The 25,321-nt window shown below is 45.4% G+C and overlaps 1 protein-coding gene across 5 annotated transcripts in view; it reads left to right on the forward strand.

Moving 5' to 3' along the window:
* The window catches only part of LOXHD1 (lipoxygenase homology PLAT domains 1), a 171,578-nt gene that overhangs the window by 92,039 nt on the left and 54,218 nt on the right, over nucleotides 1-25,321 (forward strand). For 3 of the 5 annotated variants that reach the window (XR_014502771.1, XM_083402597.1, XM_083402595.1), the window contains exons 20-28: nucleotides 647-798; nucleotides 1,705-1,838; nucleotides 3,524-3,669; nucleotides 4,303-4,407; nucleotides 6,688-6,816; nucleotides 8,592-8,756; nucleotides 10,444-10,625; nucleotides 14,322-14,438; nucleotides 23,655-23,817. Coding sequence is in view for 4 of the 5 variants with exons in the window: in XM_083402597.1 (XP_083258723.1) it covers nucleotides 647-798; nucleotides 1,705-1,838; nucleotides 3,524-3,669; nucleotides 4,303-4,407; nucleotides 6,688-6,816; nucleotides 8,592-8,756; nucleotides 10,444-10,625; nucleotides 14,322-14,438; nucleotides 23,655-23,817 (1,293 nt within the window). In the remaining variant the exon portion in view is untranslated. The remainder of the gene's footprint in view (nucleotides 1-646; nucleotides 799-1,704; nucleotides 1,839-3,523; nucleotides 3,670-4,302; nucleotides 4,408-6,687; nucleotides 6,817-8,591; nucleotides 8,757-10,443; nucleotides 10,626-14,321; nucleotides 14,439-23,654; nucleotides 23,818-25,321) is intronic. The other 2 variants (XM_083402596.1, XM_083402598.1) reach the window with 2 other exon arrangements.

Below are 25,321 nucleotides of genomic sequence, written 5' to 3' on the forward strand. Positions count from 1 at the left end.
AGTCTCAGACCTCTGCTTATCTGCTGGTTGCGTAGCAGTGCTCTGGCTGCCTTCTATCTCTTCCTCTTCTTGAGAACTAACAGAGTCTTCCCCAGGAAGGCGGGTCGAACTGTCCTTTCTCAACTCTGTTAGCCAGCTCTCATCTGCAGAGTCAGTCCCTCATTCACTTAGTTCGATTTCTGAGTCTCACTCTTCCCCTGTGCTCTGGGGGGCCACTTTCCTGACACCTGAGACCAAAGGGCCACATTGGTTGTCAGATGTGAATTTGCCCCCCCCCCAGCTCTCGTACCCTACTAAAACAAACACAATATTTGGTAAGTGTGGGTACCCTATGATGAGAAGAGTCCTGAACTCCCTCCTGGAGGAATTCCCTGTTTAGGGAAGTTTTTAATGTTTAATGCTGTATTGTGTTTTTACTATTCAGTTGGGAGATGCCCAGAGTGGCTGGGGAAACCCAGCCAGATGGGCAGGGTATACATAATATATTATTATTATTATTATTATTATTATTATTATTATTATTATTATTGACTCACCAGAACCCTTCAGTGAATAACAGAGGCTAAGCCTAAGCAAAACATGTTTACAGAAGGGAAAACAAGTCCTCTCAGAATCTGAATACAGATTTATGGCTTCCTTCCCCCAGCAAACTTGTATGAAGTCAATGTCATCACTGGGGGCGTCTGGGGCGCCGGAACGGATGCTAACGTTTACCTGAGCATCTATGGTGAAAGAGGAGACACCGGAGAGAGGCACTTGAAGCGCTCAGATCACCTCAACAAATTTGAGAAGAACCAGGTAAGAACCTGAGAACTGGGTGTCTGGATGCAGGTCACACGCCCAGCTAATCCGGCACTCCAAAAAGAGCCAAGAGACAAACATGAAATTCTGCTCTCCTCCATCGCAGCGCATCACCAAACAACAGACCTGGAGTAATATTTCAGATTTACAGCTTCTACAGATTTGTTCCCAATGAGAACTTTCTCCCCCGTACAAATAGCAGCTTTCAGGGAGCAGCTTCCCTCCCTTAGGATCTCAGCAGGAAAGAAATGAGTTAAGCTCCTCCATCCCTTCCTTCTGCATCCCTGATAATTATCAGCTCCCTCCATCAGCTGCTATTTGTATTTTTTAAAATCATGCACGATAAATGCACTGGACGGTGCATGTAACCATTGCATCCAATTTATCTGTTGGGCACTTGCAACAGACCATTAAACAAGCAGAGTTGGGGGCAACAGTTTGACTGCAGATGTGAACCTGCCTTAAACTGAGAGGTTTGTAAAAAAAGAAAAAGAAAAAAGGTTTTATAAGGCTGATTAATATTCTACAGCCTTTTAAATGTGTTTGTGGGAGGAGGGTGTTCTTGTTTTGTTTTAACAATTTCTTTGGTTTTCTCCCTGGTATTTTTATCCTGTGAACTGCCCTGAAATCTTGTAATGAAGGATGGTATCTAAATAATAATAATAATAATAATAATAATAATAATAATAATAATAAATGTCCTGGGATGCGGGTGGCAGAGCCTAGGACTCGCCGATCAGAAGGTTGGAGGTTCAAATCCCCGCAACGGGGTGAGCTCCCGTTGCTCGGTCCCTGCTCCTGCCAACCTAGCAGTTCAAAAGCATGTCAAAGTGCAAGTAGATAAATAGGTGGGAAGGTAAACAGTGAACTCCAGGGGGCGCTCTCTCTCTCGCTGCTTTGCAGGTGGACGTATTCACTGTTCCAGCCATTGATCTGGGAGAGCTCAAGAAGGTACGCATCCGCCACGATAACACCGGAAGCAATCCCGCTTGGTTCCTGGAGAGGATCGAGGTCATTGACACCAACGAGGACATCACGTGAGCAGATCGATGACTGTCCCTCAGCTAAGGCAACATTCTGGGTCCTGACCAATTCACAGGACAATTGAAATCAATTTGCAACTCCAGTTGTAGATATACCGTATTTTTTGCTCTATAAGATTCACTTTTTCCCTCCTAAAAGTAAGGGGAAATGGGTGTGCGTCTTATGGAGCGAATGGAGGCTGCGCATCTATCCCAGAAGCCAGAACAGCAAGAGGGATCGCTGCTTTCACTGCGCAGCGATCCCTCTTGCTGTTCTTGCTTCTGGGATTCAGAATATTTTTTTTCATGTTTTCCTCCTCCAATAACTAGGTGCGTCTTGTGGTCTGGTACGTCTTATAGAGCGAAAAATATGGTAACTAAAATGCCCAAGGATTGCATAAGTGAAACTAGGCATGGAGTTGTTGTTAGGATAAACACTACACAGAACAACCTAAAGGGGAATTTCAACCATGGGGTCCTCCTTTGCGTGGGTAGTGGTACCCTTGGGTGTTTTGCAGTGTAGCTCTAAACATTTATACCAAGCCTTGATGAATTATTTTAAATTTTATTCATTTTTCTTTTTCATTCATTACACATTTCATATTCATAACATTTACTATGCATTCCTTCCTCCCTCCCCTCCAAGGCTTCCCCCAACTTCTGGTTTGTTTCTCCTTTCACCCACTTTGCTGCCTCTTAAAAGAAAAAGCTACTACATTGGTGCCTCACAAGACGAAATTAATCCATTCCGCGAGTCTCTTCGTCTTGCATTTTTTTCGTCTTGCGAAGCACGGCTATTAGCGGCTTAGCGGCTATTAGCGGCTTAGCGGCTTAGCGGCTATTAACGGCTTAGCGGCTTTAAGAAAAAGGAAAAAGAATTTGCAAGAACTCTGAAGATGTTTTGTCTTGAGAAGCAAGCCCATAGGGAAATTCGTCTTGCGGAATGACTCAAAAAACGTCTAGCGAGTTTTCGTCTTGTGCGGCATTCGTCTTGCGGGGTACCACTGTAATGACATATTTATACAATAACATCAAACATAAAAAAATAAAAAATAACAATGAATACACCATATTATTTCTCTATCTTTGACACATTTTCTAATCCTGCCATCAAGTCTATAGACTTACTTTGTTTCCGCAAGTAGAATATAAATGGTTCCCATTCCTTTTCAAAGTCACTGTTGTCATTTTCTCTGTCTGTCATTTTTGCCAGTTCTGCATAGTTCATCAGCTTCTCTTGCCATTGTTCTGTAGTTGGTATTTCTCCAGTCTGCCAATTTTGTGCGATCAACATTCTCGCTGCTGTAGTGGCATACATAAAGTCCTCTTTTTTTTTGGTATATCTTGGCCTAAAATACCTAATAGAAAGGCTTCAAGCCTTGACGAATTCAATGGGAGTTACTACCAAGTAGGTGGATATGGGACTGCGGTCTTAAGAGTCTACTCTCTCCCCCAGAGATTTTCAGAGAAAAAGAACAAAGGACAATAGTCCCACTTCACGGAACACAGTAACACAAACATCCTGTCTCCATCACTTCCCACTCTGTGGAGTCAAAACATACACCGTTATGTGAAAGACAACAATCCCATGACTGCAATCATAGATCAGGAATTCTAACACATATTGCCTAGGCCTTTAGAGTAGGATCTCAGTCTGGAGGTGGCCAAGGGGAGGTTGCTAAACTGTGCTGTTCTTGCAGTTATTATTTCCCATGCCAGAGGTGGCTGGCAGTGGAAGAAGATGACGGTCAGGTTGCCAGAGAGCTGGTCCCAGTGGACGAAGCCTTTGTGCTGAAGGATACCGACGATTCTGGGTCTCTTGCAACACTCGGCCTGGAACAGAAAGGTTTGCCACCAGCTCTTTACAATTGCTTCTGCATCACAAAGGCTGAGGATGAGGAATGAGGAGAAATGAGGACCAAAATTGAGGAGAGGCTTTGCATCCCCCTCGAGTGTTTTTGCTTGGCTGGAATGAGTCCTTGAATTCTGCTTGAACCCTTCTTCCTTCCTTGGATAGACAACAGAATTGTGTGGGCTTAAAAACTAGCTGACTGGACAAATGAAGACATCTGAAGGCAAATCTTTAATGGTTGATGTTTTCTTGTGTTTTTAATATTTTGTCGGAAGCTTCCCCGAGTGACCGAGGCAACCCAGTCAGATGAGCAACGTATGAATAATTTTTTTAAAAATTACAAATGTAAACATGCGTTGTTTAGCCCACTTTTGCCTCTTGCCCTGCCCACCATTGGCATGTGGCCTCCAACAGGTTGCACACAGGGGAATGTGGCCCTTGGGGTGAAAAGGGTCCCCCGTCCCTGTCCTAGAAGTATGACTCTACCGCTGGTCTTGCATCACTTCTATTCAATGGCTAACTCACTCCATAGAATAGTCCTGTGTGTGTGATGGGATAAGAGAGGGCATGAAATTCACAGTAGCTCGGAAGTCAGCCCTTCCCAATGGAGATTTTTCTTCTCGACAGCTCAATCCACGACGTTTACCGTGACTGTGAAAACTGGGGACAAGAAACGTGGTGGGACGGACGCCAATGTCTTCATCGTCCTTTATGGCACCAAAGATGATACAGGTGTGAGCAAAAAGCCCAGTCCCAGGGCGAGATGGTGGGGTGCTGGTTGCCACTCATATAATTGACTGCCAGAGCTCAAGAGGATTGGCATGGAAGGTTTAGCTTCTCTTCCAATAAATGCTTTTTCATCGTCTCATGGCAAAATTGTTTTCTCACTGGGGCAGCCAAACTCCAGATTGGAGTTTCTTTTCTTGCCATGGATAGATGAACTACAGTGGTACCTCGGGTTACAGACGCTCCAGGTTACAGATGCTTCAGGTTACAGACTCTGCTAACCCAGAAATAGTACCTCAGGTTAAGAACTTTGCTTCAGGATGAGAACAGAAATAGCATGGTGGTGACGTGGCGGCAGTGGGAGTCCCCATTAGCTAAAGTGGTACCTCAGGTTAAGAACAGTTTCAGGTTAAGAACGGATCTCCGGAACGAATTAAGTTCTTAACCCGAGGTACCAGTGTAGAAGGCACTGTGGGTTAAACCACAGAGCCTAGGACTTGCCGATCAGAAGGTCGGCGGTTCAAATCCCCGCAACGGGGTGAGCTCCCGTTGCTCGGTCCCTGCTCCTGCCAACCTAGCTGTTTGAAAGCACGTCAAAGTGCAAGTGGTTAAATAGGTACCGCTCCAGCGGGAAGGTAAACGGCGTTTCCATGCGCTGCTCTGGTTCGCCAGAAGTGGCTTAGTCATGCTGGCCACATGACCCGGAAGCTGTACGCCGGCTCCCTCAGCCATGAGCGCCACAAACCCAGAGTCGGCCACGACTGGACCTAATGGTCAGGGGTCCCTTTACCTTTACTTTTGAGCTGTTGTGTGTGTCCAGGCCTTCTTTGGGTCTTCACCTGGAGTCTCTTGAGATTCCTTTTGGCAGTTCCATTACACAGTATTAACTGCAGTTCATGTTCTGAAATGCACCAGATCTGATTGAATTAGGGATGGACAGATCAGTCAAATTCCACTTTCACAGGTTTCATTTTAAAGCATGATTCTTCTTATCATTTCTGTGGATGGTTGTTTTTTTTTTTTTAAATAATTGTGAAAATCTTTCGACCCCAGTCAAAGGGAGTGAGCTACTAATTGCAGTGACTGCATTTGCTAGCAGTAGTGTAATTTCATCAAGTACTCTCTCAAGACCTCCAGTCCTACGATTGGTCAGAATAGGGGCAGGTGAGATATCAGGTGCAGGTGTTGACATCAAGCAGGTGTCTTCGCTGTACTCTTTTTCGGCATCTCCTTAAAACATTTTTGTTTAGGCCAGTCTGTCCAGATGTGTAGAATGTTGACATACCATTTATTTCCTTTTTAGCTACTGTCAGTTTTGATTATCTTTTGCATGTTTTAAAATACCTGTTCTTTTGTTGGCATCAATCTGTCTCTGCTGTTCTAACTGTTCTTTTAATCAATAATTTTAATGTTTGATTTTATATTTTTGTAATTTTCCTTCTGATCAAGTGGTGCATAAAATTTTGTTACGTAAAAATAATGGGACAAGGAATGATTTCACCTCCAAACCATTTATTCGTCCAAATTATATCCTGCCTTTCAGGATACAAATCCTTCCAAGAAAATTTATAAGTAACATCCAAATACATCTAAACATACACACAAACACTTATTATTATTATTATTATTATTATTATTATTATTATTACTATATTTATAAAATTTATATACCACCCATCATCTGAAGATCTCAGTGTGGTTCACAAGATAAAAATAAACTAAATAAACAATAAAGCATATAACAAGTTATCAGGATCTTTCCCACAGGGCAGTTAATGGCAGATGGCCCTGAGGGAGAGAAGATGGTTGGTTTGGAACAGGGTTTCCCATCTTCTCTTCCAAATCCCTAAGGACAAAGGGTTGTCACCAGCTAAGTGTGACCATTATGCTCATTTGCCTTCAGAAGCAGTAAAGCTCTGCTGGTTGAAAAACAACTGCCTCTGGTCTATTTTTTGGGAATCTTGCAATGTATTTAAGTTTTTACTCTGCTAACTATACATTGGAATATACTCTGGATCAATATTGAGTAGAGGTTCAATGACTCAACCAGGATGCCCAGTGCTTTGGCATATGCCCAGATACATCAACCGCTGGTGCCAGCATCCTATGCCCTTTTAAAATGTGGCACTTTTGGGGAAGGAGGAGTGTTATTGCATTGTTGTTTTTATTTTGATCTTTTCTGTGAACTGCCCTGAGACCTCTGGGTTTAGGGCGGTATATAAATTCAATAAATAATCATAATAATCCTTTCCTTTCCACCTCCCTCTGTGAATTAAAACAAAACAGGGACGATTGGCCTGAAGGCTTCTAAGACGAACAAGAACAAATTTGAGCGAGGAAAGATTGATGTGTTCACGGTGGAATGTGTGGACCTCGGAGACCTAAAAAAAATTAAGATTGGCCACGATAACACAGGTATGTTGGCTTGAATGTACAAAATTGCTCAAACAAGCTCTAGAGAATTATGACTCAATTAATTGGGGACACAGGGGATGCGGGTGGCGCTGTGGGTAAAAGCCTCGGTGCCTAGGACTTGCTGATCGAAAGGTTGGCAGTTCGAATCCCCGCGGCGGGGTGCGCTCCCGTTGTTCGGTCCCAGCGCCTGCCAACCTAGCAGTTCGAAAGCACTCCCGGTTGCAAGTAGATAAATAGGGACCCCTTACTAGCGGGAAGGTAAACAGCGTTTCCGTGTGCGGCTCTGGCTCGCCAGAGCAGCTTTGTCACGCTGGACACGTGACCCGGAAGTGTCTCCGGACAGCGCTGGCCCCCGGCCTCTTGAGTGAGATGGGCGCACAACCCTAGAGTCTGTCAATACTGGCCCATATGGGCAGGGGTACCTTTACCTTTTTAATTGGGGACACAGGTCAACTTGACCCTGAGAAAACTTCTAGGATGGGCACCGGTCCCAAGCTTCCTCCAGCCGTAAATATGATGGTTCATCACCTTTCCTAATTTGCATATTTTAGAGGTTACTGCCCACACACTTCCGCTGTGCTTTTCTGCTTGTGTGGTGGCACCTTGGTAAAACCACTTTTTACTGTTTGTAGCAGAGTTTTCCCCGGAGGCAGAGGACAAGAACAGGAGTCATACTCAAATTCACAGTCAAGAGCTTCTTTATTGCTTGACTGGTTGCACAAGCATTTCTGTTGCTATTATATACAAGCTATTTACATTCCTTCTCAATCTCTCCAGCACGGTATAATCTCAGTCCAGTAATTAACAATCCTGACATAGCAACACTCACAGTATCAGCAGCACACATTGTCTTACTTCCAACCTTGTTGTCAGTGTGCATGCGGACAGTGTGTACGTGTGCTTTCCTCGTGAGGAAATTTCAGCCTGCAACTTCCTCCCTTTATTTGCACTACCGGCTGACACCAATCAAGCCTCGAGTGCCACTGCGACTCACTAAAGAAAATTCTGGAACCCTCTTTAAAGCTTCCAGGAACTTTTATCTGTTTCTTAAAGAATGTTTTCCTAACAGCATTGTGTTGTTTAGTCGTTTAGTCGTGTCCAACTCTTTGTGACCCCATGGACCAGAGCACGCCAGGCACTCCTGTCTTCCACTGCCTCCCGCAGTTTGGTCAAACTCATGCTGGTAGCTTTGAGAACACTGTCCCACCATCTCATCCTCTGTCGTCCCCTTCTCCTTGTGCCCTCCATCTTTCCCAACATCAGGGTCTTTTCCAGGGACTCTTCTCTTCTCATGAGGAGGCCAAAGTATTTGAGCCTCAGCTTCAGGATCTGTCCTTCCAGTGAGCACTCAGGTCTGATTTCCTTCAGAGTGGAGAGGTTTGATCTTCTTGCAGAGAGTCCATGGGACTCTCAAGAGTCTCCTCCAGCACCATAATTCAAAAGCATCAATTTGCCAGGAGGTGATGGGACCAGTGGCCATGATTCCTAACAGCACAGAGCTCTTTAAACTTAGGAATATTTCCCTGATTCCCAGGTTGCACCACAGACAAGTGAAGTGAAGGGGACACCTGTCTTGCCAGTCATAAATGTGGAAAGGGTCTAGGGGTCTTCGTAGACCACAAGTTTAACATGAGTCAACAGTGTGATACAACAGCAAAAAAAAAGCTACTGCCATTCTAGGCTGCATTAACAGAAGTATAATGTACAGATCAAGGGCCGTCATAGTACTGTGTGATCAGACGACACCTGGAATACTGTCTCCTGTTTCTCTGCAGGTAAAGCTCAAGGTTGGTTCTTGGAATGGGTAGAAGTGGATGCCCCATGCCTGGGGCTGTGTCTTGTGTTCCCTTGTGGCCGTTGGCTGGATAAATCAGAAGACGATGGAGCCATTGAAAGAGTTCTCTTCCCTGCAACCCTACAGACCAGGACATATGTCCCATGTGAGTAGTGTTGCTTGCCAGAATATTTGGTGTGTTTTTAAATGAGTTTTTTTTTAATTGTGTGCCACTGTATTCTGCTCTGGTCAGACCTCACCTGGAGTACTGTGTCCAGTTCTGGGCACCACAGTTCAAGAAGGACACTGACAAACTGGAACGTGTCCAGAGGAGGGCAACAAAAATAGTCAAAGGCCTGGAAACGATGCCTTATGAGGAACGGCTAAGGGAGCTGGGCATGTTTAGCCTGGAGAAGAGGAGGTTAAGGGGTGATATGATAGCCATGTTCAAATATATAAAAGGATGTCACATAGAGGAGGGAGAAAGGTTGTTTTCTGCTGCTCCAGAGAAGCGGACACGGAGCAATGGATCCAAACTACAAGAAAGAAGATTCCACCTAAACATTAGGAAGAACTTCCTGACAGCAAGAGCTGTTTGACAGTGGAATTTGCTGCCAAGGAGTGTGGTGGAGTCTCCTTCTTTGGAGGTCTTTAAGCAGAGGCTTGACAACCATATGTCAGGAGTGCTCTGATGGTGTTTCCTGCTTGGCAGGGGGTTGGACTCGATGGCCCTTGTGGTCTCTTCCAACTCTATGATTCTATGATTATATGTGTGGAATCCCCTAGGTTGTGGAATTATGTCCCTACAGAGATGTGTCTGGCTTCTTCACGATATACCTCTTCACTTTGGCCTTTGAGACATGAGAGGTGTGTTTTCAGAACCCAACCTATTATTGGGAATGCCATATGTTTTAAGAGTTTTTATTTCTGCCCTGCCAGGGAGGAATGGCAAGCTAAGCTGGTGGACTACATAGAAATGGCAAAGCTAACTGGAAAGCTCAGGAACCAAGAGGATGAAAACTTTAAAAAAGAATGACGAAAATTTGTAATTTATTTAAGGGATCGTTGCAAGCAGATGAAAACATTGGCAAGATTCTAATCTCACTTGTAACAAATATTACGGACATTATGGATTGATATAAAATACAAATTGTAGAATAATATGCAGTTGTAAATGTTGACAATAGGACGCGTGGGGAGGGGAGTCTTGAGATTCAGAGTAATATCTATATATATTGAGAAGCATTTGGATTGCTATAATTTTATATTTGTGAAATCAAATAAAAATGATTTCATAAAAAAAGACATGCAGAAAACTACAGTGGTACCTCAGGTTGCATACACTTCAGGTTACATACACTTCAGGTTGCAGACTCCGCTAACCCAGAAATAGTGCTTCAGGTTAAGAACTTTGCTTCAGGATGAGAACAGAAATTGTGCTCGGGTGGCGCAGCGGCAGCAGGAGGCCCCATTAGCTAAAATGGTGCTTCAGGTTAAGAACAGTTTCAGGTTAAGAACGGACCTCCAGAACGAATTACGTTCTTAACCCGAGGTACCACTGTACACTGTTAGGAGAGAGAGGTTTAAAAATGGACATCGGCAGAAAGATGTACACTCTGATATGCAGAAATTCATTTATCTGAAAAATTTATAAACCACAACAAAAAGGCTTTCCTAGCGGTGTACAAGTAAAATTATAGATAAAACAATAAATTAAATATTACAATAAAATGCATTAAACATTAAAAAAAGAGAGTTTTTAATTCTGGAAAATGCTGGTGAAGGGTGGGTCATACATTTAACAACGACAACTCATTCTGCCCGCTGTTTATCTTCTTCCTCGCCTGGTGCAGTTGTTCCCTACGAGGTCACTGTTTACACAAGTGATATTTTTGGAGCTGGGACTGATGCCGACGTCTTCATTGTCCTGTATGGAGCAGATGGGGTTTGCACTCGCCAGAAATCCTTGTGCCAAAACAAGAGGGAGCGAAGAATGTTCTTTGAGAGGAACACCGTGAATCAGTTCATTGTGGAGGTAACCTAAGAGATGCCATAGCTGTTCGCCTTCCCGCAGTCCAAATTTCAAGATCTGATGACTCATCCTTTGCTCTCAGAATTATCCTGTCAATTACATTTACATACATTTACTTAATAATTTACAGTATTCATGGGTTGTATCCAATGAAGTCATCACATTATCACAAGGGCTTCCACCTGTGCAATTGAATATTCTCCCCACACTATCAAATCAGTTATGGTTTTTTTCCCCACAACTGTCTGGTGATTTGGGGGCAGGGAGCAAGCACAAGCAGACACATCCTTGCACTAATAGGAGAGCCTCATTGGATAAAATCTCTTTTTTTCCCCTAGCTAAATTTGGATTTTTTGGGGAGGGAAGGAGAGAAGCGTAATGGCTCTAGGTCAAAAGCCCTACACTCTTTCCATGGCAAAGAGATGAATTAAAAGGTAAAGGGACCCCTGACCATTAGGTCCAGTCGTAGCCGACTCTGGGGTTGCGGTGCTCATCTCGCTTTATTGGCCGAGGGAGCCGACGTACAGCTTCCGGGTCATGTGGCCAGCATGACTAAGCCGCTTCTGGCGAACCAGAGCAGCGCATGGAAATGCCGTTTACCTTCCCGCTGGAGCGGTACCTATTTATCTACTTGCACTTTGTTGTGCTTTCGAACTGCTAGGTTGGCAGGAGCAGGGACTGAGCAACGGGAGCTCACCCCATCGCGGGGATTCGAACCGCCAACCTTCTGATCAGCAAGCCCTAGGTTCTATCCATGAATGTGGGGAAAAAGTGTACAAACATGGAAAAGTATTGCAGAATTGATTCTAGTAAATTAATTTGCGAACAAAAGCACCACATCCCCTGAATTGCTTGCAGTCCATTCCACCTTTGTGGCATTCGAAAGCTAAAGATGAAATAAAATAGACATTTAGGCCAACTGCTCTTTTATCCAGATTTTTTTTTTTTACTGAGGGATCAAATAGTTCTGCCATTAATTCTTTCATGTTTGATCCTCGCATGCCTTGAGCACTTTAGAATCCCTTTGGACTAACGCAAAACTGTTCCTAAATCTTTTTGCATGTTTTGAGGTTGATGTTTTATACTGGCAGAAGACAGCTAGTGAGCGGGGAGAGGGGAATCGGAGCAAAATGTTGCATGCTGTCAACTACTTCTGAGAATCTGTAATAAATTCAATAGACCTTGAAAACAATTCCGGGATTCCTGATCATCCAAGGGCTGTGAAATGCCTTTTTTAAAAAAAGAAAAGAAAAAAGAAGTCGTAGTTTTACTGCTGGATCTGCTTTGTATTCTGCAGATAGCATCCTGAAAGCATTTAAGAAACTGTTATCAGCCACACTTTGGGGAGGTGATTTGATGGCAATGTGGAAAGTGCTTGAATAAATATACCATTTTGTTGTTGTTTTTCGTTGGCTTCTTCCATGCCTGTCTTTAAAAGCACACGTGGCATTTCCTTACAAAGGAAGGCAATTTATTTGGCATGAGCAGAAGGGGAGGGGAAGCATAATTGCTCTCCTTCTAATGTCAAATGTTTTTCAGATAAATAGAGATTTTAATCATTTTTGTTTGAAAGGAGAGATGGATAGCACCATCTCGCTTGGTCTGGAGAATGTTGGTGTAAACTGTCACCTGAAATGGATAATTTTGCAAGCTCGTGGATCTACCCCAGTTTCAAGCATTTGCTACTGTTATTGTTGTTGTTACTATTGGTTTCTATTGATTTATTGATGTGTTTGTTGCTCGTAAAGGATATTTAAAATAATATTTATGCTTTGTTGTGTTTTTATATACTAAATAACAATAATAATAATAAAATTTTATTTATATCCTGCCCTCCCCAGCCGAAGCCGGGCTCAGAATAGCTAACAACAATAAAAATAACACAGTTTACATAAAATCACAATCAATTAATTGAAATACATTCTAAAATCAATGCATTCTAAAATCAATTCAGAATCAAATTAATGGCAACCATTGGGCTAGAGTTCTGTGAGGATTATCAAAGGAGGGGGTCAGACTGCGCCTTGGCCAAAGGCCTGGTGGAACAGCTCTGTTTGCAGGCCCTGCGGAAAGATGTCAAGTCCTGCAGGGCCCTAGTCTCTTGTGGCAGAGCATTCCACCAGATCGGGGCCACAGCCGAAAAAGCGCTGGCTCTGGTTGAGGCCAGCCTAAGCTCCCTGTGGCCTCCAAGATGTTTTTGCTTGAAGACCGTAAGGTCCTCCTTGGGACATACCAGGAGAAGCGGTCCCGTAAGTATGGCAAGGACCCCGTAAGGAGTCTTGCCGCAGCATTCTGCACCTGCTAGAGTTTCTGGGTTCATCTCAAGGGCAGCCCCACGTGGAGTGAGTTACAATAATCAATATATGTTGTAAGTCACCCAGAGTGGCTGGGGAAACCCAGCAAGATGGGCGGGATATAATTTTTTTTTTAAAAAAAATATTATTTTATTATTAGAAACCAGAAATTGAAAGCTCTAGTGCAGGCACCCCCAAACTCGGCCCTCCAGCTGTTTTGGGACTACAATGCCCATCATCCCTGACCACTCATCCTGTTAGCTAGGGATGATGGGAGTTGTAGTCCCAAAGCAGCTGGAGGGCCGAGTTTGGGGATGCCTGCTCTAGTGCAAAGCAGGGCACAAACACCTTAAACATCCCACCCTCAAGAAAAGGCAAGAGATGGAGAAGAACAAGGTCTGCTCTGCTCAGTCCCCCCCAGCCTTTCTCCCCTGTAGAAGGAGATGTGCTGGAAAGATGGGGTCAGATTGTAGCTCGGCATTTTGCCTGAGTTATTGCACATTAAATTATGCAGCAGGGATGAAGAGCCTGTAGCCCTTCAGTTGTCTGACTTCAACTCCTATCAATCTCTCCCCCCCCCCCATAATGATTTTTATTACGTTTTCCATTTTTATCATATTCACATTTTGTTACATAATTCCATATCCCAATACATTCTTTAACAAAGCATCGACCTCTTTCCCTCCCTCTTTCTGACTTCCATACATCTTACTAAATTCTTAGCATTTCTAAAATCACTTCTTTTTTTACCTTCTATCTTTCTTTAATATTTCACCTTATTGTTGGTAAATCAGTTCCTTATATTTACATGACAAAACATTTCAGTCCAAACCTACAAACGTTTTCAGATGTTTACAGTTTTCTTTCATATAGAATATAAATTTGTTCCAGTCCTTTTGAAACAGTTCGTCGCGCTGATTCCGGATTTCCCCCGTCAACTTGGCCATCTCTACATACTCCACCATCTTGAGCTGCCATTCTTCCAACTCCTATCAACCTCAGCCAGCATGGCCAATGGTTAAGAATGATGGGAGTTGTAGTCTAACAACATATTCCCCACCCTAGCTGTAGTACAGCCCAGAATGCCCTGGGTAAAGTCTAAGTTGGCCATTATTCTCTCTTGGATTCTTCAGCTCCAGCCATTAATATACACCTTTTTGTTTTGTTTTGGCCAAGTTCATGAGCTTCAGTCTACAGCCAAGTCCTCTGCTGGCTGGAATGTGTTAGTATCTAGCACACCTTTCTGAGATGGTTGCAGTTTGAGGTGCTGCTGGAATATTTGTCATCTCCTTATCCCATTAAGAAAAAACAAGATACAAGCTAAAGGAACAAATAGGATTGGGTGTTGGAAAGTGAGGTTGCTAAACTTTGGTTGATCCTGAAATGTCTTCCTTGATTTCTCCAGTTGGAGGACATTGGGGACATTCTTGAAAAGATCCGCATTGGGCATGACGGCACAGGGATTAATCCTGGTTGGCATCTTGATAAAGTGCAGATACGAAGGCTTTTACCCAACGGAAAGGTGAGCAGAAAGCTGAACATTTTGCTGCATGCGCCTATTCCACCAGAACTTTTCTGTTTTTGTTTTTTTTTTAATAAAAAATTATTAGATATTTTATACTTATAAAAGAAAAATAGTAAAAGAAAAACAATACACAAATTCAACAAACAATATATCAACAACAGAAAAATAAAGAAAAGAAAAAATACAATACAACATAAGAAAAAAAAATACAAAAACACAAATCCAAATTTTTGTATCCAGATCTTTCATTAGTGTATTTCCTTGGCTTCCTCGCACCTCCCTTTTTTGTATTCTGGTTCAAATTATCTGGTTCAACAAATCCTTTCCCTCTTCTTCAATTTAGTCTGTAATTTATCATAACCAGAACTTTTCTGCTTTGTGGAGTAGAGGGCAGACCCCAAAACTGTTGCAAAACCCAGGCAGCAAGCCCAAACCTCCTTCTGGCCAAGAAGGTGGCAAAAATCCTAACTTCATGTATAAACTAATGGGATCTGAACCGATGTTACCGGGAACCACAGGTGGGAAGAGTTGCTTTTGTGCTTGAATCCTGCTTGCAGGCTTTTCACAGCCTCAGCCACTGTGAGAACCGGATGCAGGCCTGATCTGCAGGCTTCTCTTGTGTTTGTATGACTGACAGATTTTTGGTGGGATCTGGTGAACAGCTCGATGAAGATATTGTCCCCGTGTGCGGCGGCTGTAGGGGGGAAAAGTGAATTCCATGTTATAGATCAGTAGGAAAACAACTGCCAGTATAGAAATCGTGGAATACTGGGTAGAATTTTGGCTTCTGCATCTCAAAAGGGATATTTGTAGAACTAGAATAGGGGCAAAAAGGCACCCAAAATGGGATTGGAGCAAAGGCAAGCAAGGGATACAAAAAGGTGTACGGTGTAGAGAAAGGACCGTATTTTTCGCCCTATAGGGCGCACCAGCCCATAGGGAGCATTTATTTGGGGGGGGGGGATAAAGAAAAAAAATACCCGCCCCGAGTCCCAAAGAGTAAAGAAGCCATGACAGCAAGCGGGCTGTCTTGGCTTCGTTTTTAGCCTCAGGGCTGGGGGTCCGGGAGCGATGGTGAGGTTGCGCTCCCGGAGCTTGCAGGGCTGGGGGCAGGAACTCCTGCCGGGCTCCACAGGCTTGCAGATAGCTGCCCTAAGCCCGGGGTGCGCAGTGCCATGCTCTCCGGACTTCGGGCTGCAAGTACCTATCTGCAAGCCTGCGGTGCCCGGCGGGAACTCCCGCCGGGCGCTGCAGGCTTGTGGATAGCTGCCCTAAGACCGGGTTGCACAGTGCTGTGCTCCCCGGGCTTCGGACTGCAGGCAGCTTTCCGCAAGCCTTCGGAGCCCGCAGGCTTGCGGATAGCTTCCTGAAGTCTGCATTCGCCCCATAGGACGCACACACATTTCCCCTTCATTTTTGGAGGGGAAAAGATGTGTCCTACAGGGCGAAAAATACGGTAGATAGGGAAATGTTTGTCTCCCTTTCTGTTAATAGTAGTAGTCAGTGCCTAACATCAATCTACAAATGGCTGATATTGAATCTGCTCCCCCAAGGAATAGCCCCACTGATCCTCTGTGACCAGTTCCAGTCAGACTGGCAGACAGGAGTCCTGAACACCCTTCAGAAACTGGGTTTTGCCCCTCAAGCCCTTCTGAGTCTGGGGTTGGGCCAGGCAAAAGCTACGGTCAGGCAGAGAATAATAGACACTGAGAAACAACAGGACTGCTCAAGGTGTCCCGACTATAAAATTGGAGAAATTGAGAGATATATAGCCGCACTGGCAGCATAACTCTTCTTTCTCGTATCCAAAAATGCAAGAAGGGCTTTTACACTCACCAGAAGCTCGGCTCTGCCCTCGCCGGTCCTGGAAGGAGACTTTAAAAAAGTCCCATATGCTCAGAGACTTTGCTCCTGTTCATTGGGGGAGATAGGAAGCCCAGAGCACTTGTTCTTTAGATGTCCCTTTTATGAAGAGGCATGTAGTGAGACCATTGAGCCCCTGCTGGTGAGGCTCGCTGACCTCCCAGAAAAGCAAAAATTCGAACTTTTCCTATTAGGCAAAGATCAGAAGACGACCCGGATGGTTGCCAGATTCTGTGTACAGATCTGTAGGCGCAGACCATCCCCCGACTCAAACTAGTTCGTTAAGAAAATCCCCAAACTCAGTTCCATGGGTGACTCTGGGTCATATCTGTGCAGTAGCTTATCTTAAAGTTTTAAGTGTCTACACGCTTATCACATTTATAAATTTTAAATTTATTGTACATTGTTTTAAATGTTTGTTTTCCTTCTGGGATTGTATTCCCAGGTTCTTTTATAAGCTGGTCTCCGACCGTAATAAATTATCTGTCTGTCTGTCTGTCTATCTATCTATCTATCTATCTATCTATCTAGTAGTATTCAGGGTCATCCAAGGAAGATGAATGATGCAAGATTCAGAATGAATGGATAGCTCAGTTGGTAGAGCATGAGAGCCAGTGTGGCGTAGTGGTTAAGAGTGGTAGTCTCGTAATCTGGGGAACCGGGTTCGCTTCCCCGCTCCTCCACATGCAGCTGCTGGGTGACCTTGGGCCAGTCACACTTCTCTGAAGTCTCTCAGCCCCACTCACCTCACAGAGTGTTTGTTGTGGGGGAGGAAGGGAAAGGAGAATGTTAGCCACTTTGAGGCTCCTTAAAGGGAGTGAAAGGTGGGATATCAAATCCAAACTCTTCTTCTTAATCTCAGGGTTGTATGTTCAAGTTGGGCAAAAGATTCCTGCATTGCAGAGGGTTGAGGATGATCCTTGGGCTCCATTCCAACTCTACAATTCTGTGATTTTGGGAATTACTTATTCACACACTGCGTAGTGACTTTAAAAGGTGATTAGCTGTTGATGGCTACGAACCACACTTCTATGTATTACCTCCAGTGTCTAAGATGGTCTGCCTCTGGCTACCAGTTGCCAGGGAGCAACTGGTGGGCCACTGTGAGAACAGAATGCTAGACTAGATGGGTTTCTAGTCCGATCCAGCAGGGCCCTTCCTATATTCTCACGGCCTTATGCAAGTCACTGTCTGACTGGGCAGTTCCTGACAGTCGCTGTTTTCAAATGGGCTTCAAGCGTAACCCAAAAAATCAGGTTGCACAAATCAGACTTTCTGCGATAATGGAAGGGGCCATGCACCAGCTGTTTGTTAAGTTCCCCCCAAACAAAGGGGAACAAATGCTCTTTGGAAGTAGGGGTGGAGCAGAAATTTGATTCATCCTATATTAAAAGGTGAGCCTGCCTAATTTGGACTTTCTGAAACAATACAGAAACTGGAACACTGCCACACTTCAGAATTTATATCTGAAGGAGTGTCTCCACCCCCATCGTTCTACCCGGAGGTCCAGTGCCGAGGGACTTCTGGCGGTTCCCTCGCTGCGAGAAGCCAAGTTACAGGAAACCAGGCAGAGGGCCTTCTCGGTAGTGGCACCCACCCTGTGGAACGCCCTCCCACCAGATGTCAAAGAGAACAACAACTACCAGACTTTTAGAAGACATCTGAAGGCAGCCCTGTTTAGCGAAGCTTTTAATATTTGATGTATGACGGTATTTTAATATTTTGTTGGAAGCCACCCAAAGTGGCTGGGGAAACCCAGCCAGATGGGTGGGGTATAAATAAATTGTTGTTGTTGTTGTTGTTGTTGTTGTTGTTGTTGTTGTTGTTGTTGTTATTAGCACTTTTTTGCAATGAGGTTCCCTGGCAATGCAGTGTGCACAAAAACACACGGATATGCACATGAGAAAGCACATATCAGTGCATTATATTAGGGGAAATCGCTTTGCACAAGAGTGTGTTTCAGGCAGAAGGGCATGCAAAAACGTGGATATTTGGAGAAATTCACAATAAAATGGTGATGATTTTCTTGAGGGTTTTTTTTTTTTAAAAAAAATTGAACTTAAAGAAAAAAGCAAACAGCTCAGTGTAGAGCAGCTGCTTTGCTTGCAGAAAGTCCCAGGCTCAATCCCCATTATCTCTAGGTAGGGCTGGGAGAGTATCCCTGTCTGAAACTCTGGACAGCTCCTGCCGGTCCGTGTAGAGAATAGTGAACTAAATATACCAATGGTTCTGACTCACTGTAAGGCACCTTCCTGCGCTCCTCTCTAAAATTTTATGGTGCCAGTTAATGTGCTGCCTACCTCATCAAAACAAAACGTACCGTATTTTTAGCTCTATAAGACTCACTTTTTCCCTTCTAAAAAGTAAGGGGAAATGTGTGTGCGTCTTATGGAGTGAATGCAGGCTGCGCAGCTATCCCAGAAGCCAGAACAGCAAGAGGGATTGCTGCTCTCACTGTGCAGCGATCCCTCTTGCTGTTCTGGCTTCTGAGATTCAGAATTTTTTTCCTCTTGTTTTCCTCCTCCAAAAACTAGGTGCGTCTTGTGGTCTGGTGCGTCTTATAGAGTGAAAAATACGGTATCTTGCTTCCTCAGGAAGGTCAGAAACTGAACAGCTCCCAGTGCACCCTGTTGGTGGAGTGTGGAAAATGTTCCCTGAAGACTTAAGAAGGCTGGCAGGGCCTACTCTTGCAGTGGCTCCTCCCTTCTGGAAGAGCCGTCTGCAATCCTTAAATGGCCTGTATTTATCTGATTCTGCAGATGTGGCCATCTCCCTGGATGTGGAGCAGGAAGAGCAACGAGGGAGACATGCCCAGAGTCTGAGGGAAATGGAAGAGGCATGCTCTTAGGCTGGGAAGGCATAGAACAGGGCGCTGAGGGCTTCTCGCTGGCTTCGCTACGAGAAGCCAAGTTACAGGGAAGCAGGCAGAGGGCCTTCTCGGTAGTGGCACCCGCCCTGTGGAGCGCCCTCCCACCAGATGTCAAAGAGAAAAATAACTACCAAACATTTAGAAGACATCTGAAGGCGGCCCTGCTTAGGGAAGCTTTTAATGTTTAATAGGTAAAGGTAAAGGTACCCCTGCCTGTACGGGCCAGTCTTGACAGACTCTAGGGTTGTGCGCCCATCTCACTCAAAGAGGCCGGGGGCCAGCGCTGTCCAAAGACACTTCCGGGTCACGTGGCCAGCGTGACGAAGCTGCTCTGGCGAGCCAGAGCCGCACACGGAAACGCTGTTTACCTTCCCGCTAGTAAGCGGTCCCTATTTATCTACTTGCACCCGAGAGTGCTTTCGAACTGCTAGGTTGGCAGGCCCTGGGACCGAACAACGGGAGCGCACCCCGCCGCGGGGATTCGAACCGCGACCTTTCGATCGGCAACCCTAGGCACTAAGGCTTTAACCCACAGCGCCACCTGTGTCCCAATGTTTAATGTTTAATAGGTTATTGTATTTTAGTGTTTTGTTGGAAGCCGCCCAGAGTGGCTGGGGAAACCCAGCCAGATGGGCAGGGTATTAATAATAATAATAATAATAATAATAATAATAATAATAATCATGATGATGATGATGATGATGGAGTGGGCAGAAAAACATTCACCTGTACCCATTCTGCAGTGGGCAGAAAAACATTCACCTGTACCCACATGCCAAGTAATGTAAGTGTTGAAATGGGTTGTTTTCAGGGGATAATTAGCAGGCTAAAGCAGAGTGACAGCTGCCAATGTCCACCTGCAAATGCCCCTCAGGTCATCCTGAGTCTGCCCTCCAAATCAGGTTTCTTTACAGTCTTGAAACCTGACTGGACCTCCCCCCACCCAAACAATGGATAAAAAATAGCAGAAGCTGCTGTGCAGGGGAAGCCAGCCCCCCACTGCCATTTCTTCCCAGTCAGCCCACTCCCCAAACCTCAGTGTTACAAACCAAGCACTGAACCCAGGATTTGCCTTCTAATGTCTTGATGTATCGTTATATCACGAGACGACACCAAGCAGGGAATCAGAGAGCTGCCTTGAAGGATGGAAGAGAGTAGGCAATATCCTCAAGGGACTCTTAGATAACTGCAGCAGCTTCTCTGCTTTCCCCTCCCTGAAACTAATGAGCTCTCGCTGGTGCACATTATGCGCCGTTAGCTTCTGATGCTCCTGTGGTAACGGCGCACACTCTTCAAAATCCAGCCACATCTAGGAACAAAGGAAGCCTGCCTCAGCGTGCTGGGGAGGAAGCAGGCAGCCACTGGCAGCTGTCTCTTGGACCCCTGCCTCCCTCCGCCCCTCATGTGCCTCCTTCCTGGCTCCCCTTTTCCCTGCTGACATGAGCCTGTGGGGCAGGACGCCTGGTGGAGAGACCAAAGGAGAGGCAGGGCAGCTGAGAAGCAGGCAAGGCTGGATGGAAATGGGCAGAACAGATTGTGTGTGGAGAAGCAGCGAGGGGCTAAAGGATGCTCTGGGAAGACAGCGAAGGGGATCGAAGGGGCAGGAGAAGTCAGGTGCTGAGGACAGCGGCAGAAGGAGTGGCTTGGGTGGAAATAGGGCCTAGAGACCAGAGGGGCTGTTGTCAGGCGAGAACGCAGAGGAACAGCTGGATCTTTCTGTTTTATTAAATATTTTCTTGGTTTACAAAAGTATGTGCAATCTCCCTCTCTCTTTCCCCCCCAAGTAACATTTTTTACAGATCAGTTTCATTTGTTGAGACATTAGGAAGAAGAGGGGGAAAGAGGGGGAAGGGGGAAAAGGTGATTGGGGGTGGACACGAGTGAATAGCAGAGAACCTGCACAAGCGACGCTGACACAAAACCCCACATACAGTGGTACCTTGGGTTAAGTACTTAATTCGTTCTGGAGGTCCGTTCTTAACCTGAAACTGTTCTTAACCTGAAGCACCACTTTAGCTAATGGGGCCTCCTGCTGCCGCCGCACTGCCGGAGTACAATTTCTGTTCTCATCCTGAAGCAAAGTTCTTAACCCGAGGTACTATTTCTGGGTTAGCGGAGTCTGTAACCTGAAGCGTATGTAACCTGAAGCGTATGTAACCCGAGGTACCACTGTATAATGGATCTTTCTGTTTTGATGTGAAATAGCCATTCAAAATCCTTTGCCTGGCTTGCGTTGATCGGAATCAGCACCCTGGATAGCTCCCTGCAGACAGAGACTAGCTGCTTGTACCCAATGCTTCCTCCCCTTCCTCCTTGTTTTTTTCCTTTTTCTTTTTCTGTAGCCATAACCAGCCCTTGACGAAACCTTGTTAATGAGAATGCCTGGAGGGGATGTAGTAGCAGGCCATGGTGATGCGACTGAGCAGCCACACATATTCTTGCTGAGCTTTTAGATTTGGGCACGTGGAGAGGGGAAAGGGGGAGAGGAGGAGGAGGAGGAGGAATAGGAGGAAGGAAAGAGCCGAGTGCTGCATGATCGTGCCATCATCCGCCGCAGGATATTACGGCCTGTCACAGGATAGCAATAGGCTGCCAAGCCGCTAAAAGCCCTGCTACCTGATTAGACTGCTAAGAAGCCTCTCCGCGTATCTGTGCGCGGCAAGGGGGGGAAATGAGGTCAGATTAAATTGAAAAGCATTTGGGCAGGACAAGCTGACTTCGCTGCAGAGGGCTAAAGCCACGGCAACATGTGCCAGTTAAATTTCACAATTATATTTCATCTGCTGTGCTGAGTATTGGGGGAGGTGGGGGCAAGCAAATCGGAGCGTTTCAGTGGGATCTCAGTTGTGCAGGGAGAACCAACAGACAGCAACGAGGAGGTTCTGACAGGACAGGGGGTGAGGATAGGCTCCTCCATTCCAAAATGTGACTTTATATGCTACATTTTATTTATATATTGTGGCTGCTCTCCGTGAGCTCACAGGGCGCTGGAGAACTGACCAACAGCTGAGAGCAAAGAGCTTTTTCCGGGGAGAACAAACTAGGCGTGACATTAATGTCAAAGTAGCTGTTCGTATTAAAAGGTGCAGGTTGTTTTGTTATGCAAACAGCATCAGCTGGAGGAGGGGAGGGTATATTGATGATTATCCGGATCACTGCAAGTCGAGAGGGAAAGTCTAACCATCTCCTCCCTTGCTGCAGTCCCAAGGAAAACCCTTCCTCTGAAGCTGGCATTGCAATGTGGGATTCCCCATGAATGGTGTTTACTTACATTTGCATTTTTTTAAAACAATAACCCCCCACCTTGCATTATGCCCTGTCTCATTTGGCCTTCAGATGTAACTCAGTGGTGGAGTTTGCATGCAGAAAGTTCATAGATTGGTCCCTGGCATCTACAGGCCAAACAATAATGTGCATTGATAATGTGCATTGGGCGCTGGTTGCAGGTGCCTTTTTGGAATGCTGTTGACACAGTGCCTCTCTATTGGGCCTTGGGGACTCTCTAGGCCACACCTCCTCTCTAGCCACACCCCTGACCCTCATGTGATGCTCCCCAAGTCATGTTCTTCACTAGGACTGCTTCACACCTTCCTTGAGTGTTTCCGCCTGCCTGGAATGTGTCCTTGAAAGCTGACAGTGCCTCTTGCTTGCCTGGACAGAGATGTGAGAGCCCAGAGAGCTACTGCACAAAGGAAACATGTACATTAGTTGCTCCACTCCCTTTTTGCCTCTCACCCCACCCACCACTGGCAGGTGGCCTCTGCAAAGTTGCCCAGAATGGAAAGCGGACCTCAGTCTGAACAAAGTCTCTCCGTCCCTGTTTTGATGAGTGGGTTCCCCTAGGCAGGATGGCTAGAGACCTGTTGCATCAGCAACCCAGCACATCAGCCTGGGAGGTGATGTAGGAGCTGAAGGCTTCACCCCTTCCTGGCTCTTAGCCCAGCCCAGATTTCAGCAAGTGCTTCTATGTGCTTCTCCATCCTCCCAAGTTCACAGCTAGTTGGGTCCTTCATTGGTGGCCCTGAACTTCCTGGCTGCTTCATGGTCTCCTCTGTCCCTGTGGTCCTGGCTGAGATCTGGGGTGGTGGTCCGAGAGGGTTGGTGTGGGGACCTCCAATTCAAATCTGATGGGGTCATAGGAAGTGTGGGGAGGATCCTGCTCTCCTTGTTCCTCATCTGAGGAGACCTCAGATTTGAATACCAGTCGCTGGCAACAACAGGAGGAGAGAGATGCTCTTGTGCTCAGGGTTTTCCATGGGCATCTTGTTGTCCACTGTGAGAACAGAATGCTGGACTAGATGGGCCACTTGCCTGATCCAGAAGGACACTTCTTATGTCCTGAAGATGTCTGGGTAGGGCTGAACCCTGACATAAATTTATTTCTCAAATATTTGGGTTGCTGACCTGGTATTTACATACATTGTTTCACTACTTACGTTTGTTGCACTCTGCTATTCCCCACCCCTCAACTGCCACATTAGGGTTCTGAAAAAACAACGTTTCCTTGTGAAAAGTGGCTGGCCAGCTCTGAAGATGACGGCGAGATTATGAGGGAGCTGGTTCCATCCAGAGTCTTTACTGAAAAACTGTTGAAAGATGGGACGCTCAAGCAAATTGATGAACTAATCGATGATCCGCTGGAAAGTGAGTTTGGCAGCCCCCACTCTAGATCAACCCACTCCCCGCTGTGCTAATTTAGTACAATTTACCTATGGCATGTATTTATATGTGTAGTGAACATGGTATTTTGCAAAGAACAAGAGGATAGGTCTTTGCCTCAAAGCACTTACAATCAAGAATGTGATGTTTCCCAAAGTGGGTAATATTACCCCCTGGGGGGTGCTGGAACGATTCAGGGAGGTGGTGGTAGTAGCCTTGAGTGCAATTGGGGCACATTGAATAAAAATAAGCGGGCAGTGGAAGCATAAAGAAAGAAGAGAAGAAAAAATAGGAAAAAAAATATTCGTTCTGTTGTGTAATGACGCTTATCACCAGGTCAGGCGCTGTTGCAGGATAGTGACAGTGGCTCCCCTGGATCTGGCAGTCATGCTGGAGATGAGGGGATTCCCCTTTTCAGCATCAACCAGATCCAGGAAGTGGATCCCAACTTGCCTGCCTATTTGGCCAACCCCTACACTTCGCTTAAAGAAGGTAGATTTCGGGGGGGGGGTGTCTGAGTATTCCCCCCCCCCAAAAAAAATGGGCGGTTGGCCAAATAAATTTGGGAACCTCTGATCTACAAAATAGGAATAAGGGGAGGGGAAGGGAGATGAAACTGGAGGTGGGGATAACCAGAATAATATGTAATTATTGCAGCTGCTTGTACTCTTTGCAGGATTTATTTTTCATGGGAGCACTCAAAAAATTCAATCCATGTTGTCCAAAGTGGTATATTCTATTCTAGTTCAGGATTCTACCACCTCATTCCACTGTGCTGTGTTTCTAGGGACAGGTCTGTGCTTTAAAGAGCCATGTCTGAGCACTTTTCCCCCTTTGCCCTGGCACTTTCGCTGAGGAAACCTACCCTTTACTGCTAAATCGGGGCAAAGAGCAATCTGCAGGAAACACGAACTGCCATTTGTTCTGATTCCGCATTAAAGAGCGGGTTTTTGTGGGGAAAGTGCCGGGGCAAAAAAAAAGGTGGGGACTGTTCCTAGAAAGCACAGGGCATAAGGCTTTCTTGCATGAGCCCTTAGTCTCATGGTAAGTTTGTGTTTGTTGCTGCATTGTGTGTGCAGCAGCCCCATAGTCTTAGATTCAACCCATGATCTTGAAAATAAATAAAAGACTGTCTTAAGGGGAGGGGAAAGGTTGCTTTCTCAGCATGAACGACAGTGTAAACAAGTGCTTACAAGCTGCGTTAAAGCCAAATCAAATATTGAATAATGAGCGTTCATAATAGTATCCTCTTCATTGATGATTTTCCATTTTCCCTCAAGTGCCCCTTTTGGAGCAGTTAATTTTCCTTTATGTTTCATCTTGTTTCTTTCAAGCAAGCCCTTTTTTAAAAAGAGAGAGGGAGGGAGGGAGGGAAGGAGTGCTAGACTAAATAAAATGCTTTCAAAATCCATTATGTCTTAGATTTCTTTCTAGCACTCTGCAGGAACGTTGCTGGAACTTGGAGAGCATTGAAAGAAGGCAGCTGACA

Source organism: Podarcis tiliguerta (genome assembly GCF_965153285.1).
Source record: "Podarcis tiliguerta genome assembly, chromosome: 11".
NCBI lineage: Eukaryota > Metazoa > Chordata > Lepidosauria > Squamata > Lacertidae > Podarcis > Podarcis tiliguerta.